We start from the raw sequence: 21,310 nt of genomic DNA on the forward strand, positions 1-21,310 counted from the left end.
CCCCGGAGCCCAGGGCGCGGGGGACACAGCCCAGGACCCTGCGCTCCCCCCGGGACAGGCCGAGGCGGGAGGGCCCAGGACAGCGAGGACGCGCCTGCCGCCGGGCGGCCCGAGCGGTGCAGCTCAGCGCCCCCCAAACCCGGGAGCATCCAGGCCCGTGCGGACTGGGAGCTGCGGGGGTTACTGCGGGAGCTGACTCCAGGGCTGGGGAGCTGGCTGCCGCCAGCGGGCGTGTCCCTCCTGGTGTCACCCTGTGCCTGGGACGGAGCAGGGCCGCCAGGGGACAGGGGCCTCACGGGGTAAACAGCTCCCACTGAGCCGTGCACCTGGCAGGGGGCGGGGCAGCGCCCCCAGATGCGCGCACCTGAGAATCCGCCCAGCAGGCCCCTCCCCCAGAAGACCAGCTGCAAGGACAGGGGACGAGCAAGTTCTTGGCCCAGCAGCGCTGGGAAGCTCCAGGGGACGTCGAGGGATTTACAGTATATAGAACCAGAGGAGAACCAGAGGATACCCCTCCTTGGTTTTGTTTTTGTTTTTTCTTTTTTTTTTCCTTCCTTTTTCCAGTACAACTCCTTTTTCACCACTCTACACTGAGCAAAATGACTAGAAAGAAGAACTCACCACAAAAGAAAGAATCAGAAACAGTACTCTCTGCTACAGAGTTGGAGAATTTGGATTACGATTTGATGTCAGAAAGCCACTTCAGAAGAAGAGTTATAAAGCTACTGGTGGCTCTGGAAAAAAAGCATAAAGGATTCAAGAGACTTTGTGACTGCAGAATTTAAATCTAATCAGGCCAAAATTAAAAATCAATTATACGGCCCCGGCGGAGGAGCTGAGGTCATCATCGAATTTGATATATTTAAAGTGGATACAAAACTGTTTCAGCAATGCAGACAATTAAGTGCGTTGTTGTGGGCGATGGTGCCGTTGGTAAAACATGTCTCCTGATATCCTACACAACAAACAAATTTCCATCTGAGTATGTACCGGCTGTTTTTGACAACTATGCAGTCACGGTTATGATTGGTGGAGAGCCATATACCCTTGGACTTTTTGATACTGCAGGGCAAGAGGATTATGACAGATTACGACCGCTGAGTTATCCACAAACAGATGTATTTCTAGTCTGTTTTTCAGTGGTCTCTCCATCCTCATTTGAAAATGTGAAGGAAAAGTGGGTGCCTGAGATAACTCACCACTGTCCAAAGACTCCTTTCTTGCTTGTTGGGACCCAAATTGATCTCCGAGATGACCCCTCTACTATCGAGAAACTTGCCAAGAACAAACAGAAGCCTATCACTCCAGAGACTGCTGAAAAGCTGGCCCGTGACCTGAAGGCGGTCAAGTATGTGGAGTGTTCTGCACTCACACAGAAAGGCCTAAAGAATGTATTTGACGAAGCAATATTGGCTGCCCTGGAGCCTCCAGAACCGAAGAAGAGCCGCAGGTGTGTGCTGCTATGAACATCTCTCCAGAGCCCTTTCTGCACAACTGGTGTCAGCATCGTACTAAAAGCAATGTTAAATCAAACTAAAGATTAAAGATTAAAATTCGTTTTTGCAATAAAAAAAAAAAATCAATTATACGAGATGCAATCCAAACTGGAGGTCCTAACAACGAGGGTTAATTAGGTTGAAGAATGAGTGAGTGACATAGAAGACAAGTTGATGGCAAGGAAGGAAGCTGAGGAAAAAAAAGAGAAAAACAATTAAAAGACCATGAGGAAAGGTTAAGGGAAATAAATGACAGCCTCAGAAGGAAAAATCTACATTTAATGGGGGTTCCAGAGGGGACCAAATGTGACAGAGCACCAGAAAGTGTATTTGAACAAATCATAGCCGAGAACTTCCCTAACTTGGGGAGGGAAACAGGCATTCAGATCCAGGAGATAGAGAGGTCCCCCCCTAAAATCAATAAAGACCACTCAACACCTCGACATTTAATAGTGAAACCTGCAAATTCCAAAGATAAAGAGAAGATCCTTAAAGCAGCAAGAGACAAGAGATCCCTAACCTTTATGGGGAGAAGTATTAGGTTAACAGCAGACCTCTCCACGGAGACCTGGCAGGCCAGAAAGGGCTGGCAGGATATATTCAGGGTCCTAAATGAGAAGAACATGAAGCCAAGAATATTCTATCCAGCAAGGCTCTCATTCAGAATAGAAGTAGAGATAAAGAGCATCCAAGATAGGCAGAAACTGAAAGAATATGTGACCACCAAATCAGCACTACAAGAAATATTAAGGGGGACTCTGTAAAAGAAAGAGGAAGTCCAAGGAAACAATCCACAAAAACAGGGACTGAATAGGTATCAAGATGACACTAAATTCATATATTTTAATAGTATCTCTGAACATGAATGGGCTTAATGACCCCATCAAAATATTAAGACCCATCTATTTGCTGTCTACAAGAGACTCATTTTAGACCTAAGGACACCTACAGCCTGAAAATGAAAGGTTGGAGAACCATTTACCATTCAAATGGTCCTCAAAAGAAAGCAGAGGTAGCAACCCTCATATCAGATAAAGTTTATCACAAAGACTAGTAAGAGACAAAGTGGGACACTATATCATACATAAAGGATCTATCCAACAAAAGGACCTAACAACATGAATATTTATGCCCCGAATGTGGGAGCCGCCAAGTATATCAATCAATTAATAACTAAAGTAAAGATATACTTAGATAATAATACACTTACACGGAGACTTCAACACGGCGCTTTCTGCAAATGACAGATCTTCTAAGCACAACATCTCCAAAGAAACAAGAGCTTTAAATGATACACTGGACCAGGTGGATTTCACAGATACCTACAGAACTTTACATCCAAACGCAACTGAATACACATTCTTCTCAAGTGCACATGGAACTTTCTCCAGATTAGACCACATACTGGGTCACAAATCAGGTCTCAACTGATACCAAAAGATTGGGATTGTCCTCTGCATATTTTCAGAACAAAATGCTTTGAAACTAGAACTCAATCATAAGAAGAAATTTGTAAGAAACTAAACACGTGGAGGTTAAAGAGCATCCTGCTAAAAGATGAAAGGGTCAACCAGGAAATTAGGGAAGAATTAAAAAGATTCATGGAAACTAATGAGAATGAAGATACAACCGTTCAGAATCTTTGGGATACAGCAAAAGCAGTCCTGAGAGGGAAATACATCGCAATACAAGCATCCCTCAAAAAATTGGAAAAAACTCAAATACACAAGCTAACCTTGCACCTAAAGGAACTGGAGAAAAAACAGCAAATAAAACCTACACCCAGCAGAAGAAGAGAGTTAATAAAGATCCAAGCAGAACTCAATGAAATAGAGACCAGAAGAACTGTGGAACAGATCAACAAAACCAGGAGCTGGTTCTTTGAAAGAATTAATAAGATAGATAAACCATTAGCCAGCCTTATTAAAAACAAAAGAGAAAAACTCTAATTAATAAAATCACGAATGAAAAAGGAGAGATCACAACAAATACCAAGGAAATACAAACGATTTAAAAAATATATTATGAGCATCTATACGCTAATAAATTAGGCAATCTAGAAGAAATGGATGCATTTCTGGAAAACCACAAACTACTAAAACTGGAACAGGAAGAAATAGAAAACCTGAACAGGCCAATAACCAGGGAGGAAATTGAAGCAGTCATCAAAAACCTCCCAAGACACAAAAGTCCAGGGCCAGATGGTTTCTCAGGGGAATTCTATCAAGCATTTAAAGAAGAAACAATACCTTTTCTACTAAAGCCGTTCCGAAAGATAGAAAGGGATGGAAAACTTCCAAACTCACTTCTATGAGGCCAGCATCACCTTAATTCTAAAACCAGACAAAGACTCCACCAAAAAGGAGAATTATAGACCAATATCCCTGATGAACACAGATGCAAAAATTCTCAACAAGATACTAGCCAATAGGATCCAACAGTACATTAATAAGATTATTCACCATGACCAGGTGGGATTTATCCCCGGGATGCAAGGCTCTTTCAACAGTCATAAAGCAATCAACGTGGTAGATCATATAAACAAGAGAAAAAACAAGAACCATATGATCCTCTCAATAGATGCCGAGAAAGCATTTGACAAAATACAGCATCCATTCCTGATCAAAACTCTTCAGAGTGTAGGGATAGAGGGAACATTCCTCAGCATCTTAAAAGCTGTCTACGAAAAGCCCACAGAAAACATCCTTTTCAATGGGGAAAAACTGGGAGCCTTTCCCCTAAGATCAGGAACACGTCAGGGATGTTCACTCTCACCACTGCTATTCAACATAGTACCAGAAGTCCTAGCCTCAGCAATCAGGCAACAAAAGGAAATAAAATGCATTCAAACTGGCAAAGAAGAAGTCAAACTCTCCCTCTTTGCAGATGACATGATACTATACATAGAAAACCCAAAAGACTCCACCCCAAGATTGCTAGAACTCGTACAGCAATTCGGCAGTGTGGCAGGATACAAAATCAATGTCCAGAAATCAGTGGCATTTCTATACACTAACAGTAAGACTGAAGAAAGAGAAATTAAGGAGTTAATCCCATTTACAATTGCACCCAAAAGCATAAGATACCTAGGAATAAACCTAACCAAAGAGGTAAAGGATCCATACCCTAAAAACTACAGAACACTTCTGAAAGACATTGAGGAAAACACAGAGATGGAAAAATATTCCATGCTCATGGATTGGAAGAATTAATATTGTGAAAATGTCAATGCTGCCCAGGGCACTTTACACATTCAATGCAATCCCTATCAAAATACCATGGACTCTCCTCAGAGTTGGAACAAAGTATCTTAAGATTTGTGTAGAATCAGAAAAGACCCCGAATAGCCAGGGGAATATTGAAAAAGAAAGTGAGAGCCGGGCATATCACAATGTCGGATTTTAAGTTGTATTACAAAGCTGTGATCATCAGGACAGTGTGGTACTGGCACAAAAACAGACACATAGATCAATGGAACAGAATAGAGAACCCAGAAATGGGCCCTCAACTCTATGGTCAACTAATATTCGACAAAGCAGGAAAGACTATCCACTGGAAAAAAAGACAGTCTCTTCAATAAATGGTGCTGGGTAAATTGGACAGCCACGTGCAGAAGAATGAAACTAGACCATCTTTTACACGAGACACACAGATAAACTCAAAATGGATGAAAGATCTAAATGTGAGACAAGAGTCCATCAAAATCCTAGAGGAGAACACAGGCAACATGTTTTTTGATCATGGCCACAGCAACTTCTTGCAAGATACATCTATGAAGGCAAAAGAAACAAAAGCAAAAATGAACTATTGAGACTTAATCAAGATAAAAAGCTTCTGCACAGCAAAAGAAACAGTCAGCAAAACTAAAAGCCTACAGAATGTGAGAAGCTATTTGCAAATGATATATCAGATAAAGGGCTAGTATCCAGGCAGCCCAGGGGGCTCAGCGGTTTGGCGTCATCTTCGGCCCAGGGTGTGATCCTGGAAACCCAGAATCGAGTCCCATGTCCAGCTCCCTTCATGTAGCCTGCTTCTCCCTCTGCCTGTGTCTCTGCCTCTCTCTCTCTTTCTGTGTCTGTCATGAATAAATAAAAAAGTCTTTAAAAAATAAATAAAGGGCTAGTATCCAAGATCTATAAAGAACTTATTAAACTCAACAGCAAAGAAACAAACAATCCAATCATGAAATGGGCAAAAGGCATGAACAGAAATTTCACCAAAGAAGACATACACCATGGCCAACAAGCACATGAGAAAATGCTCCGCATCATTTGCCATCAGGGAAATACAAATCAAAACCACAATGAGATACCACCTCACACCAGTGAGAATAGTGAAAATTAACCTGACAGGAAACAACAAATGTTGGGAGGATGTGGAGAAAGGGGAACCCTCCTGCACTGTTGGTGGGAATGTGAACTGGTGCAGCCACTCTGGAAAACTGTGTGGAGGTTCCTCAAAAAGTTAAAAATAGACCTGCCCTACGACCCAGCTATTGCACTGCTGGGGATTTACCCCAAAGATACAGATGCAGTGAAGCAGCAGGACACCTGCACCCCAATGTTTATAGCAGCAATGTCCACAGTGGCCAAACTGTGGAAGGAGCCTCGGTGTCCATCAAAAGATAAATGGATAAAGAAGTGGTATATACAATGGAATATTCCTCAGCCATTAGAAACGACAAATACCCACCATTTGCTTCGACGTGGATGGAACTGGAGGGTATTATGCTGAGTGAAGTAAGTCAACCAGAGAAGGACAAACATTATATGGTCTCATTCATTTGGGGAATATTAAAAATAGGGAAAGGGAATAAGGGGGAAAAGAGAGAAAATGAGTGGGAAATATCAGTGAGGATGACAGAACATGAGAGACTCCTAACTCTGGGAAACGAACAAGGGGTTGTGGAAAGGGAGGTGGGAGTGGGGACAGGGGGACTGGGTGATGGGCACTGAGGGGGGCATTTGACAGGATGAGCATTGAGTATTATGCTATATGCTGGCAAATCAAACTCCAATAAAAAATATACTAAAAATAAAAATAAATAAAATGGAAGTCATCTAAACATGGATAAAGTTTTATGCACAGAAGTGCTAATATTATTGATTATATTGGGAAAATGTAAACAACCCATAGGTCCAATAATAGGGAACCAGGTAATTCACTTGTTCACCTTACAAGTGAATACATGATTCAAAGTTATATTTCCTAAGACTATTATTTAAATGTGTAATGCTTATTTGTTAGGTGAAATAAATGGCTATGACTTCATATTTACAGTATGCTTGCAATTTTTTTTTTAATGAAAATGAGCCTAGGTGGCTCAGTTGGTTAAAGCATATGACTCTTGGTTTCAGCTCAGGTCATGAACTCAGGGTCATGAGATTGAGCCTCGCATTGGGACTCTGTGCTTGGCAGGGAGTTTGCTTAATATTCTTTGCCTCTGCTCCTCCCCCACCCTCCTCAAATAAATAAATAAATCTTTTTAAAAATTAAAATAAAAAATAAACAAAATGCCAAAGAAAACCCAGTATGTTTTTTATATTTTTCTGTATCTTCCAAATTCCTTTTTATAATCATGTATTACTTTTGTAGTCAGAAAAAAAAAAATTCTTCTCCAGAGCCTTCCAGATAAAATTCAAATTCCTTAGCATAGCATGTGAGGATGACCTGGCCTCTGTTTTCTGGCCACTGCTCACCATTCTCCAGTCCTAACTTTACGGTCATGCCAAATTGTTTGCATTTCCCTAATTGCAATGTCATCACTATCTAGGGGTTATTTGGGTTTTTGTTTGTTTGTTTGTCTTTTAAAGATTTATTTATTTATTTGAGAGGGGGATGGGGCAGAGAGAGAGGGAGAGACAGTCCCAAACAGACTCCCCAATGAGTGTGGAGCCCAAATCAGGGCTTGATCCCACAACCCTGAGATCATGACCTAAGCCAAGACTAAGAGTCAATCTCTCAACCAACAGCTCCCCCTAGGTGACCCTGGTTAGTTAGTTGTCCTTTTATTATTATTATTATTATTTATTTATTTTTGTCTAAGGTGCCTTTTTTTTTTTTTTTTTTTTTTTAAAGTAGGCTCTACATCCAGCAGCAGTGTGGGGCTCAAACTCACAATCCCAAGATCAAGAGTCACATGCACCACTGACTGAGCCAGCCAGGTGACCCACCTAAGGTGCTCTTAAATGCCTCTATTACCCTCTGGTCTTCTTAAGTGGCCTCTTTGATTTTAAGCCCCAGCCCTGTGTTTTCAAGGGAGAACCTCTTCTGGGGTTGGTCAGGTACCTCCTGCTCTATGTGGCCACAACATGTGATTCCTTTTTCATATTACACTGAATTGCAACCATGGTGATCAACCATCCTGGTTTGCTTATTCCTCATCCTAATTCTCTGTTAACTTGTTCACATCTTAAACTATGAGTACCTTTTGACTACACAGGCTGTTCACATCATCTCTGTTTTTTTTTTTTTTTTTTTGTAATTTTATTCTTTCCATTACACACATTGTCTCTCTTACAATCTTTACCCCTCTTAGTCTTGAGTTTATTAGAGGGTAATAGATGACAAGTAAATGGAAGGTCACTGCTCCTATCAACAAGTGACAGCAGCTCCCACTGTGGTGAGATCTGCAGAACTATAAAGTTATTCAAAGCTCTGTCTGTTATAGGCTTGTCAGAACACCACTGAAGATCCCCCTGTAGGTTAAAGCATTTTGGTGATTGGAAGGAACGACATCTTAATTAGCTAATGTCAAACATTAGGATGGTTTTGTTTATTCCCCTTTCAGTGCTCATTATAACTTTGAACAGTTATATAAATACTATTTAATACTGCAGTAGCCCCATTTCACTCCTGTATTCCCAAGTCCCCCATCCTGCTCTGCTTTTAGTATTTTCTGTCACATTTACCATCATCTACATGCTTTTAAAATGAATTTGTCTACTTGCTATAGTCTACAGTCTGCCCCACCCCCACCACTCCAGGACAGGGATCTCTGTTCTGTTCATCAATTTATCCCAAGTACCTATGACCAAAGTGCCTGGCATATAATAGATGCTCAATTAAGGATTTGTTGAATAAATAGATCTGCCTAAAATAGAAATTATTTCTCTTTTTGAGTTAACTCAGTATAATTTGTAAACCACAAAATGAATGTTTTAGGACATCAACAGAGGCCTTTTTCTACCTTTCTTTTTGTAAATTTGCTGCCCAGGGGCCCTGTGCAGCCCACCCATGGGTGCCCAGAGGCAGAGCATCTGCCGGTCAGGCACAAGAAGGCAATCCACGGGGCTATGCCCAGCACTGGAGTGGCCTCACCCACGTGCTCCACACCTGGCCTGGGCACTTACCATCCCAGAAGTTGGGGATTACCACCAGCAGTACATCTTATGTGAATAAGTGTGCCCCTTTTACTATCCTTCTTAAAGATGAAAAATATGATACCTTTAGTAATAACCAATTATTACTTTCACAATTTCCTTCATTAAAATGTAGAGAGAAGATTGGCATAGTTCCTAAACAAAGAATTTCAAACAAGAAATTTGTACACATTGCACAGCCTCCTTCCTTTTTGCTATATCTAAATGACATTCTGGAAAGGGAACACACAGATCTTGGTGACATTTGGCCAAGAATCATAATGATCACAGCCCACTAATTCTGTTTCCCACAAGAAAATATTGTTCATTCTTGTCTTGGGGGTATTCAGGGGCCATAGCAAATATGTAGGGGACCCTAGACTCCCCAAACTGTTTAGAAACATATTGTGGTAGCCAGCCTATATCATGACCCACAATGATCCTCAGTTCCTGGTACTCACACCTTTGTGTGATCCCTCCCTCCTACAGTGAATTGGGGCCAGCGTTCTATTCATTCTGTGTAATGCGTCACTCGGCGGTCGACTTCTTTACCGACTTCTTTTGGTAGAATGAAGTGGTGGTGATTGGAAGGAACAATGTGTGTCATGCAAGGCTTCATCATAAAAGGCATCACAGCCATCTGCACTGGTTTCTTGGATCTACAGCTCTTGGGGAAGGAAGCCACTATGGTATTGGGACATCAAAGCATCTTGCGAGAGAAAACCATTTAAAGAGGAATTTAGGCCAAAAGGCAGAACCAACTTGCCAGCCACAGGAGTGAGCCACTAGGAAGCTGATTCCCCAGCACCAGTCAAGCCTTCAGATGAGCACAGCCCCAGCTGACATCTGCCTGCAACTTTATGGGAGACCCTGAACCAGAACTTACCTCCCAAATTCCTGACCCACAGAAATTGTGAAAGATAATAAATATTGTTGTTTTAAAAGTTTTAGAGTAAGGGGCACCTGGGTGGCTCAGTCAGTTGAGCATCTGCCTTTGGCTCAGATCATGATCTTCTGGGATCTAGCTCTACTTTGGGCTACTTGCTCAGCAGGGACTCTGCTTCTCCCTCTCCCTCTGTTCCCCTCCCCTCCCACTTGTGTGCTCTCACTCTCTCTCTCTTGCAAAAAAATAAGTACAATCTTAAAAAAATGTTTTGGGGACGCCTGGGTGGCTCAGTGGTTGAACATCTGCCTTCAGCTCAGGTCGTGATCCCAGAGTCCTGGGATCAAATCCCACATCTGGTTCCATGCAGGGAGCCTGCTTCTCTCCCTCTGCCTCTCTGTCTCTGTTCCTCATGAATAAAAAAATATTTTTTAAAAGTTTTGGAATAACTTGTTAAGTAGCAATAAGTAACTACAAATCCCTTTAAAGGGAAAAAAAATCATTTCTGACCCTACTTGGTAATTAAATTGTTTTTATTATTTTAAGTACAAATGTATAGTATGAACATCTTAGGCTTACAGCTTTTTTACAACTAGTAAACAGATTTTAAAGTTAAATAGAGGGGCGCCTGGGTGGCTCAGCGGTTGAGCACCTGCCTTTGGCCCAGGGCGTGATCCTGGAGTCCTGGGATCGAGTCCCACATCAGGTTCCCTGCATGGAGCCTGCTTCACCCTCTGCCTATGTCTGCCTCTCTCTGTCTCTCATGAATAAATAAATAAAATCTTAAAAAAAAAATAAAGTTAGAGTACCGGCAGCATTATAAAATATTCAAATAAGAAGGAACTTCAGGGATGCGCTGGCTCAGTTGGTAGAGTATGCAACTCAGTCTCCACGACATGAGTTCAAGCCCCAAGTTGGGCATGGAGTTTATTAAAAAAAAAAAAAAAAAAAGTAACTTTAATAGTTGTTTTGGTGAGATTAAATTGTCACTCAGTGAGACTATGGTACTGACAGTGCCTGAGACATCTCCTCCTGCATCGTTCAGTTACTTGAATAAATTCAATTTTTTCCCTTAAGTTTCTTTTAAATGGATTTTCTGTGTCCTTCAATCAAGACTTTACTCAACAATATAGTTACTTTCTGTTGCCACAACTTGTGCAAATTAAAAAAAAAAAAAGAAAAGAAAAGAAAAGAAAAAAGTAAAACGCAAAACCATCATCCGCCAGGCGTTTGTTTTCATCCCTCCCTCCTCCTCCTTAGCGGGGGCACCCTTGACCTCGGCCTCGACCCGGCTCTGGTCCTGGGGCCCGGCTGCACCAGGCAGGGCCTGGTCTCCGAGCTGGGGTGCTCAGATCCTTCCCACGGGCCGCTCGCAGCCCGCGTCCTGGGCTGTCACGGCTCCGTCCTAGAGGAGGTGTCGTCTTGCTCTCCCCAGTCTGGATCCGGGGCAGGTGCAATTTTACCCTCGCCTGGACCATGGCTCGTACCGCCCAGCTGGACCTCTGGTGAGACCCCTGGTGAGACCGTGTCCTGAGCTCCCAGGGGCCGGCGCCGGGCCCCGGGCTGGAGCCGCGCACGCAGCGCACCCGCACTAAGGCTCGCGGGGCGATTCACCGCCGGAGACACACGCCTCCCACGGCCTCGGCCCGCTCTTCGGGCCAAGGAGACCTCAGCAGGGTCCCGCCTCCCAGAGAAGGCGGGCGTTCGCACAACCGAGCTCTGCGTGACTTAAAACGGGCGTCACTGAGGTCTCCTTTAAATCCGAGGCCCCGGGCAACCTTCGCCTCCGCGGTTCCCCCCCGCAGTAGCGCCGGCCACCGACAACTTGGCGCCGCGCACCGCCCCCCTCGGCTCTCGGGAGGATGTAGGCGTCAGGAGGGGACGCGCATGCTCCAAGTGGCGCTTCGCGCTTCCCCTCCGCGACCGCCGAGGGACGCAAAGCAAGTGCATGCGATTATGGGAAATGTGGTTTTCGCGCCTCGGGACCACCGGGGTGCGCTCCCTGCGTAGGCCCAGAGCAGGACTTCAGCTCCCGGCTGGCCCGCGGGCGCGGGAGGGGCCGCGAGAGGAGGGGGCGGGGCGGGGCGGGGCGGGGGAGGTGGGTGGGGCCGGGGGAAGGCCAAGCGGAGGGGGCGGGGCCTGGCCGGCTGAGGCGCCGCCGCCCGCGGTTGGAGGAGCCCGAGGCGCGGGGCCGGCAACCGCGAGGAGTCTGGCCGGCGGCGGGAGCGAGGGCAGGCGTGCCCAGAGGGGTCGCGCGTGCGTCGGCCGCCGCCCCTCGGCCTCGCTCTTCGCGGGTCCCCTCCCTCTCCGCCGGGACGCGGGAGAGCCCAGCGCGTGGCGGGGGCGCGAGGTGGAGCCGGCGGGGGCGGCCAATGCGAAACTGGCTGGTGCTGCTGTGCCCGTGTGTGCTCGGGGCCGCGCTGCACCTCTGGCTGCGGCTGCGCTCCCCGCCGCCCGCCCGCGCCTCCGGGGCCGGCCCCGCAGGTGAGGTCCTGGGGCCGCGCGGGCCAGGAGGCCGTGAGGGGAGGGAGGCCGCCGCCGAGCCCCGGAGGGGGCAGCGGGCCGAGTGCGACCCGCCGCAGGCGAGACAAACGGCCCTTTTCATCCTCGGGGCGGTAACCGGGCAGCCTCGGGGCGCTCTTCTGGCTTCGCGTGGGCGCCGCTGCTCACCTCCCGCTTTCCTGCGCGGCCACGCGAGCCCCGCCCGCCCCGCGAGTCGTCTGTCCCCGGGCCGCTCCCCAGGCGGTCGGCCGTCCTCGCTCCAGGCGCCCGGACTCGGGGGCCTTAGCGCCGTGGGCCATGCCCGAGCGTGCTTGCCAAGGCTGGGTTTTGCTTTTGAGGATCACTTTGCCGTGAGAATTTACTGCACTTTGTTTTCTTTGAAAACTGTGATGTCAGTCGGTCAAACAAATCGGGACACGAACTAGGTAGGGCCTGGCCTCGGGCGGACCTGTTCCTGGGAGTTGGCTTGCGAAGCCTGTTAGTGAAGTCGACGTGAAAACACGAAATTCTCCGAACGGTCATGTCCACTTGTTCGAAAACTTACCCTCTCGTGGGAAAGAGACCTTTGTTCTTTCTCGTTCCTTTCCCGGCCTGATGGATAGAAGGCTTTGTCCGTAGTAGGTACCCGGTGCATTTTTGTTTGTTTGTTTGTTTGTTTGTTTTTGTTAATGGAGTTCCCCCTTTTTTCTTGTCTTCTTTTTTAATGGTTGCCCTAGGACATTTTTAAAATGAGGTAATAGTTATTTTGTGTTCCAACTACTCAGGGAGTTTTTTCCCAACTACTACTCCCCAGAACAGCTGTTTTCTTAACCAAAAGTTTTAAAAATTAGACTGCAATATTTGTGATTCTGAGATGAGTCTGTGCCTTACTTTTTAAGTAGGAAGCATAGACACTAATTGGGCAGTTCTCAAAGCAATCTCATTGTTGCAATGGGATCCTTTATACTGGTAACAATGTCTTAGAATCTTTCCCTATTAGACAAACCACAAGCTCTTTGAAAAGGCTATTTGTGTTACCTGAATAGAATTTAAAGTTTAAATTACTTAATGGAAAAAAAAAAACAAAACAGTGGTTATAGAGCATTTAACCTGTTAACAGGTTAGGATTTGAGGCTTTTTTTTTTTTTTGGTTTTTGTAAACCGAGCCGAGGAAATAGTGCCATAGATATAAAATGCTTTGTAACATCTGTTAGGTTTGTGTTTTACAGCTTTCTTGCCTTTTGTGTGAGAGAGTGCTGCTAGAATTTACTTGCAGAGCATTCTTAGGATATTTATGACCTTAATAGTCTTTTAGGGTTCCATAAACAAGCAACACCTCTTTGCCTTGAAGCTTAAAACTGAATAGGCAATTTCTTAGTTTCAGTGAAGTTTTTCCTGTCCTCGTAGTGTTTAGACAATGCCCGTATCTGCCCTCAGGTTGGCCTGAGCTAGATTAAGGGGACTGGGAAGTAGGCCACGGAGAGGATCCAGCTATGGGTGGAGAAATCAGTACTCTGTTACTTAAATTGACTTCAGATGGATATCGTGCATCTGGTTGGATGATAAATGAGGTATTTTAATCTAAATGAAACCTAACAGACTCCTTTCACTTTTCAAAACTAAAAACAGCAGAAGCATATTGATCGCTAAAATTTCCTGCAGCTCCTTTTCCCATTGTGTCACCACAATGTCCAAACTAAAACATTTGGGCGCTTTTACATTTCTACCCTTATACCTTCAGCCTAAGGTGAGAGAGAAAACCAAAGATTTGGTTGAATATTCTTCTCTTGAATTAATGTTTTAAGATTTGTGTTTGTTCTCTTCTCTGTTTCTTTGTCTTCAGGCTCATTAAGTGGTAGCAGTATTTTTTTTTTTTTTAAGGGAAATTTACCTTCCTTAATATTAAGAATGACCCTCTGACTTGTAATGAATTCAGCAAATCTTTGAGAGTCTACTCTGCCCACTTCTGCTATAGGTATGGAATTACAGCAGTAATCCAGATCAAGTCCCTGCTGTCATGCGGTTTGCAGTTTATTGTTTTAAAGATTTTATTTATTCATTTAAGAGAGAGAGAGAGAGCAGGGGGAGGGACAGAGGGAGAAGCAGGCTCCCTTCTGAGCAAGAAGCTGGACGCAGGACTCAATCCCAGGACCCTGGAATCATGACCTGAGCCAAAGGCAGATGCTTACTCAACTGAGCCACCCAAGCACCTGCAGTTTACAATTTAGAAAGGAAGTCAAGAGAAAAAATAATTATTAAATATCAAAGGGGACAGTGATAGGTGGGATGACAAAAAGTAGTGTAAGAGGATTGAAAATGGTGTGCTGCTGTTCTAAATAGAGAGGTTCAGAGGAGGCCCCTCTAAAGAAGTGCTGATGAGCAGGGACCTGAATGACGCGTGGGAGTCCTATCAGCACCTGATACTTCTCTAATTAGTGGCTCACTTGAAACAGCCAAATATGGTCCAGGAGAGCAACTGGTGAAGGGGAAGCAGATCTCTTGTGAAATCCAGCACACCTAGGGGTGGATGAGGAGAGTGGAGACGGACATTGAACTGGAGAATATAGATAGAGGATATAGTTAGTATATTATACTCATTTTGGGTAATGCCTTTGGAATTATGTAACAGTAAATTTAGCAAAATGATGAGACCAAAGAAGTCCTGTCATTCTAGGATATTTGGAGAAAAAGAAACCAAAGAGAAAGGGATGAAACATATCCGATATTCAATAAATGCTTAGAGTCCTAGGTATCCAACTAGATGCAGAATCCTTGCTCTGAGGTCCTTAAAACTTGTCAAATTGAAACAAACATGGAGCAAGGAGAAGGCCAAAGACAAATGGAGCTTCCTTTGCAATTTTGCCTAGGGCCATTCATGCAAAATTATCCCTATATGTTAATCTTGTCTCTATGCTTCAGTTTCCTTATTTATAAAATGATGTTCTCTTAGGGTTGTTGTGAAGATTCAATTAATTCAACACCTAGAAAAGTGCCTGATTCATAGTAAACACTCCATGAATTTTCGAGAGGAGGAGTAGGATAGTGGTGGCTGGTGCATAGGCTAGTGAGGTGTTTGGGAAGGTTTTTGAGATTGGTGAGAGCATGCTAGTAGTACATGTGATGATTGTCCTTATCAGTAGATCTGTGATGAATTTGTATATTTCCCTCATTTCCAAGATTTCTTCTTATCTGTGATTGATGTCATTAGAGAGTATGCATGTGAGAACATGGAATTTTTGGCCTGATTTTTAAGAATCCTTGGGTCTATTTTGAACAGTTTTGAAGTCAGCTTCCCTGGGTCTTGAAAAAATTTTGGATGTCCACTCTAAGTATAGAGCTTAGCAAGTTGCCAGACCCTCAGGATATAATACGTATTTGAGAAGAGAATGCCATTGTTCTCAGGGAGCTTGTGTGGGGTTTTAATTATTCCTGACATGAAGATTTGTTTTTTGTTTATTACTGTATATCTACCATCTAGAACAGTGAACATAGGAGGTGCTTAATAATTTGAAAAAATGAACCAAAAGAATAAAGCTAAGTATGAATTTGTCACCTACAGATCATCTATTCACATTCTGTGATGACCTTATAATTTAAATTTTTATCTAATAAAGTCTTTGTAGAAAAATGTGAAATTATTTTTAAAAACAGGAAAAATCTATATTATGGTTTTTGAATGCACATAAAGTGCCTATTTGAGGGAAATTACTTAGTATTTTTTAAAAACTGTATTGATGGGGACGCCTGGGTGGCTCAGCAGTTGAGCATCTGTCTTTGGCTCAGGGTGTGATCCCAGGGCTCCGGGATCAAATCCCCCATCGGGCTCCCTGTGAGGAATCTGTTTCTCCCTTTGCCTATGTCTCTGCCTCTCTGTCTCTCATGAATAAATAAATGTTTTAAAAAAACTGTGTTGATGTATAATATATATTCAGAAAAGGGCATGTAAATGTGTAGCTTGGTACATTTTCACAAACTGAATACACTCAACTAATCCAGCACCCCAGAAGCTCCTTCATATTCTCTTCTGTCACTGCCAGGAGTGGTAACCACTATCCTGATCTTAAATGGTAGAGATTTGCCTGTTTGTACTTTATATAAATGGAGCCACGCAGTATGTACATAGTTCTTATAGTCTGCTGGTCTTAATATGGTGAATTACAATATAATGTAATTCTACAACATCATTTTAATGGCTGCTTAATATTCTAGCATATAGATAAACCATAATTTAATTCCTTATTTCTGCATTTATAGATTTTGCAGTTTTCCACTATTAATAAGTGACACTGTGATGAATAGAGATGTTTTAGTACATCACTATTTATTTCTCTAGAATAAGTTCTTAGACGTGGAATTGCTAGATAAAGGTTCTGCAGTTCTGGTGCGTCTCGGTGGCTTAGTCGGTTAAGCAGCCAACCCTTGATCTCCGTTCAGGTCTTGATCTCTGGGTCATGAGTTCAAGCCCCATGTTGGGCTCCGTGCTGGGCATGGCACCTACTTTAAAAAAAGAAGTTACACAGTTTGAGGTATTTCATGTATATTGGCAAATTGTCCCACAGAAGACTACCAAATTCCACTCCAGCAGTAATGGAGGAGAGGAGCCATTTCCTTGAAATAATTCTCCACATTTCCTTGAAAGACAAATACAGTATGATCTTACTTTTACATAGAATCGTTTGACTCCCTTCACATGCCACCCCTCATCTTTGCAAACCACCTGTCTGTTCTTTGAGTTCGGTGTTCTGTTTGGTTTAGATTCTATGTAAAAGTAAGATCATACTGTATTTGTCTTTCTCTGACTGACTTATTTCACTTGGCATCATACTCTCTTGGTCCCTCTATGCTGTTGCAGATGATAAGATCTCATTCTTTTTTATGGTTGTGATATTCCATTGTGTATATATCACATGTTTATCCATTTATCTGTTGATGGACACATGGGCTACTTCCATATCTTGGCTACTGTAAATAATAACTGCAACAAACATAGGGATGCATGTGTCTTTTCAGTCATGTTGATTTGCAAATACTGAACCACTCTTGCAACCCTGGAGTAAATCTTACTTGATCATGGTGAATAATGATTTTTTTGATGAGTCTGGCTAAGATTTATCAATTTTGTTGATGTTTTGAGAGAACTAGCTCTTGGTTTCATTGATCCATTCTATTGTTATCATAGTCTTTCATTTATTGTTATCATTTATTTCTGCTTTCATATTTATCATTTTCTTTTGGTGGCTTTGGGTTTTGTTCTTCCTCTAGCTTCTTTAGGTATAAGGTTAGATTATTTGAGATTTTTCTTGTTTCTTGAGGTAGGCCTGTATTGCTGTAATCATCCCCTCTTCGATGATGATAGAAGAGCTTATGCTGCGTGGTGCCCTCCTCTTTTGTTCTTTCCCGAGATTGCTGTGCCTATTTAAGGTCTTCTGTAGTTTCATACAAATGTTAGGGTTGTTTGCTGTATTTCTGTGAAAGATGCCACTAGAATTTTGATAGGCATTGCATTGAATCTATAGATTGCTTTGGGTACTATGGACATTTAAAAAAATATTCTTCCAGCCCACAAGCACAGAATATATCATTCCATTTATTTTTGTCTTCTTCAGTTTCTCTCTTCAATGTCTTACAGCTTCCAGTGTACAGATCTTTTGCCTCCTTGGTTAAATTTATTTCTAGATGTCTTAATCATTTTGATTCAATTGTAAATAGGATTGATTACTGAATTTCTTTTTTCTTCTTTTTTTTTTTTTGATAGTTCATTCTTAGTGTATTGAAGTGCCGCTGATTTTCCCCCCAACTTTACTGAATTTATTATTTCTAATAGTTTTTTGGTTGAGTCTTTAGAAACCTGTTTTTCAGTATATCTGGAGGGAGAAGTTTTTTAAAGGCCAGAATCTGCCATGCACTTCTCCTCTGCAAGAAAAGTAGAAATGCATGTAAACTAAAGCAGTTCAACAGAAGCAGCTTAGACATGGATTAGAAGCAGAGAGGATTGGCAGTGGCAGAGAGAAGTGGAATGAGATCAAAAAGTAGTTTGCAACCATAAGCCATGGGATTTTCACATGCCACATGGTCATCTTTATTATATACTTAATAATTTTTAGAAAAATCTTGTTTGGCAGTGATATGAAGAAACTAGGAATAAACTGTTAGGATAGCCTTGGGTGGGTTTTTTTTTTTTTTCGTATTTTAAGTTTTTATTATGAAAATTTTTAAACATACCCAAAAGCAGAAGATTATAACAAATATTATGTATTCATCATACACCTTCAGCTCATATTTTTCACAAACACACCAACCCACTTCTTCCCACTGGATTATTTGGAAGCAAATCACAGATAAGTTATTATTTCCATAAATATCTTAGTACATTACCTCTAAAGATAGACTTTAAAAAACCATAACCACAAAAACCATCATCATGATTAGAAAAATTAATGATTCTTTGCAATACTTAGTTCAAAATTTCCCAATTGTCTCTCTCTCTCTTTTTTTTTTTTTTTTTTATTCCAGTGTAGTTAACATACACTGTTGTATTAGTTTCAGGTGCACAATACAATGATTCAGCACTTCCATGTATTACTCAGTGCTCATCATTAGGATGCCTTTGTCATGGTCCAGGGAGAGATAAGCGTCCAAATTGAAGCAACGGGTAGAATTAATCATGAGAAAGGGATTTGAGAAATTTTTCATGAAGACTTTGTCATCAAGAACAAGTTAAATTATTTCATGTAATCCATTTCTCAAAGGTTCATTTTGATTATCTACCAAAAATGAGGCAGTGATATTTGGCATTTAACAGATTATTTTAGTTATTTTATGATTTTACTTTTGTGCATCAACTTTGTTTCCTGATGATGTCAGGTAAATGAGGAATTAATTAAGGTTAAATGTGATTTTGCCCTTCTCTGGCTTTTAATCATTCCAGAAGACATTTTGAAATGAATGAAATAGACCATCTGAAGACTTTTTGGTATCACTTTTTTTTCCATTAGGAAACTGAGGTACAGAGATTTAAATAGCTTATTACTGGTATCATGCAGCACTTTGGCTATGGAATCAATGTCAGATATATCTGGTTACTACATTTGCCTCATTCTTGTTGCTAAAAGTACTTAATATTTCTCTGTGAAAAAGTAGAGGGTGAAATGGGATATATCATTGCCAATTTTACATAAGCATTTAAATTATTCTCCAGATTCAGGCTCATTTAGAGTTAGTTCCATCAGTAGCTACAACTTTCATTGTACAGTTCTGTGTATCTGAGAAAAAATGTTCCTGCGCCATGAATTTATAAAAAAAAAATAACATGCTAACCAGCATTTCTAGTGATCTACTTATCACTAATTCACCACCTGATCTGGTGTTACGAATAAAAGATTTAGAGAATTTAGTCTCAGATGAGCTATATCAAACTGTGCCCCTAATAGAACAGTGATGAAGAATGGAGTTAAATCGCCCAGGATTAAATTTTAGCTGCACCATTTACTAGCTGTTTGCCTTAGGAAAAGGCAGAAATTCAGAAATTACTGAATTCTCTGTGCCTCTTTCCTTATTTGTTTAACAAGGAGCCTGACACCACCTACATTTCAGGGTTGTGAGCATTAAATGATACTCTACATGCAAAACCTTAAAATGATACTCTGTATATAGTATTTAGTACTTTACAGGTGTGCAATAAATGGTCTATTACAAGCAAGCTTAGTCAAGGAAATTTTGGGTTTACATTAAAGATAAATTCCTGCCTAGGGCCCCTGTGTGGTGCAGTCGCCTCTTGGTTTTGGCTCAGGTCATGATCTCTTGGTTCTGGGATCAAGCCTGTGCTCAGTGGAGAGTCTGCTTGCCCTTCTCTCTCCCTCTCCCTACCCATCTTACTTGTGCTCACTCTCTCTTTAAAATAAATCTTAAAAAAAAAAAAGAAAGATAAAAGATAAATTCCTACCTTTAAAGAAGAATCCATTTTAGTACAGGATTCATGGTAGGCTAAAATAACAAGTATCTCTACCTTGTTTATATATTTTTTTTAAGAAATGTGTCTGTTTTGGAAAATAAGGTATCTATACAAAAATTTCTATAGTCCTAGAATTGTTACAGTGTAATATTCTTCAGGTATCCTATTAGAAGAATCTGTCTCCCAGATTTTATTATTTTAATTGGCCCTTTGAAAAAATGTCAACATGTTTTTGTTGTCTTTTGGCTGAATATGTGGATCCTATGGCATATAAAAAACATTGCACTTAATGTAGTAAAGATCTCTGACCTTAAGTTATTTTTGGAAACATTTTGGATCCATTCCCATCATTGGAGAAAGGTGAAATGGGCCCCTCTTCAGAACTATATATAAGCTTGTAGCTCTCCAGCTTTGAAACTGGTGGTAAAAAACAAAGTATCTTTCCCTTCTGTCTTCTAAGGACAATTTTTATTTAAATGTAGTCCTGCCCATTAGCCCTTATGGCAGTAAAAAATGAGCCATTCACGTGATTTGTCACTTGATTTTTGGTGGGTTTTTGTTTTTGTTTTGTTTTTGTTTGGCCTCCCTGGAAATGTTGTCTCCCTCTTTCATTCTTTAGAATATTTAGTAAATGACACAGGGTTTGCTGGCTGTAGAATTTATTGGTGTTAATGAGGGTTCTGGTAGATTCCAGCATAGTAGTCTTTCAGCTTTATTTCCCAAACTTACTAATTTTTTTTTTTTTTTTTTTTTTTTTTTTTTGAGAGAGCAAGAGCCACAGTGAGGCAGGGCAGAAGGAGAGGGAGGAAGAGAATCCCAAGCAGGCTCCATGCCTAGCACAGAGCCCGATATGGGGCTTGATCTCATGACCTGAGTCAAAATCAAGAGTCAGATGCTCAACCCACTGAGCCACCCAGGTGCCCCCTAACTATCGTTAACTTAGGCCTTCACCTTTGAAAGCACATGTTCGTTGTGGTTGTTATAGTTGCTCTTGGTTGCCAGTGAGTGCCTGTTATTTTGGTTACCAAACCAGGACCTTTATAAACATTATCTCTTTTAGTTTTTACAACAACTGTATGAGAAGTGTTACTATACCCATTTGTAGTTAAGGAAACTGAGGCTCAAGAAGTTACCTAAC

At 42.0% G+C, this 21,310-nt stretch overlaps 2 protein-coding genes and 1 pseudogene across 3 annotated transcripts in view; all 3 read left to right on the plus strand.

Moving 5' to 3' along the window:
• Positions 821–1,550, plus strand: LOC403934 (cell division cycle 42). Its single transcript, NM_001389221.1, is given in 1 exon segment — positions 821–1,550. A coding segment is annotated over 1 exon segment (576 nt). The 5' UTR covers positions 821–890; the 3' UTR covers positions 1,467–1,550.
• LOC607535 (cell division control protein 42 pseudogene) lies at positions 821–1,569 on the plus strand (annotated as a pseudogene).
• B3GALNT2 (beta-1,3-N-acetylgalactosaminyltransferase 2) overlaps positions 12,066–21,310 on the plus strand; it is a 56,878-nt gene continuing 47,633 nt past the window's right edge. For both annotated transcript variants that reach the window (XM_038533858.1, XM_038533859.1), the window contains exon 1: positions 12,066–12,224. In XM_038533858.1, the coding sequence (XP_038389786.1) occupies positions 12,113–12,224 (112 nt within the window). In that variant the 5' untranslated portion in view covers positions 12,066–12,112. The remainder of the gene's footprint in view (positions 12,225–21,310) is intronic.

The sequence above is a fragment of the Canis lupus genome, chromosome 4 (assembly GCF_011100685.1).
Source record: "Canis lupus familiaris isolate Mischka breed German Shepherd chromosome 4, alternate assembly UU_Cfam_GSD_1.0, whole genome shotgun sequence".
Lineage (NCBI taxonomy): Eukaryota > Metazoa > Chordata > Mammalia > Carnivora > Canidae > Canis > Canis lupus.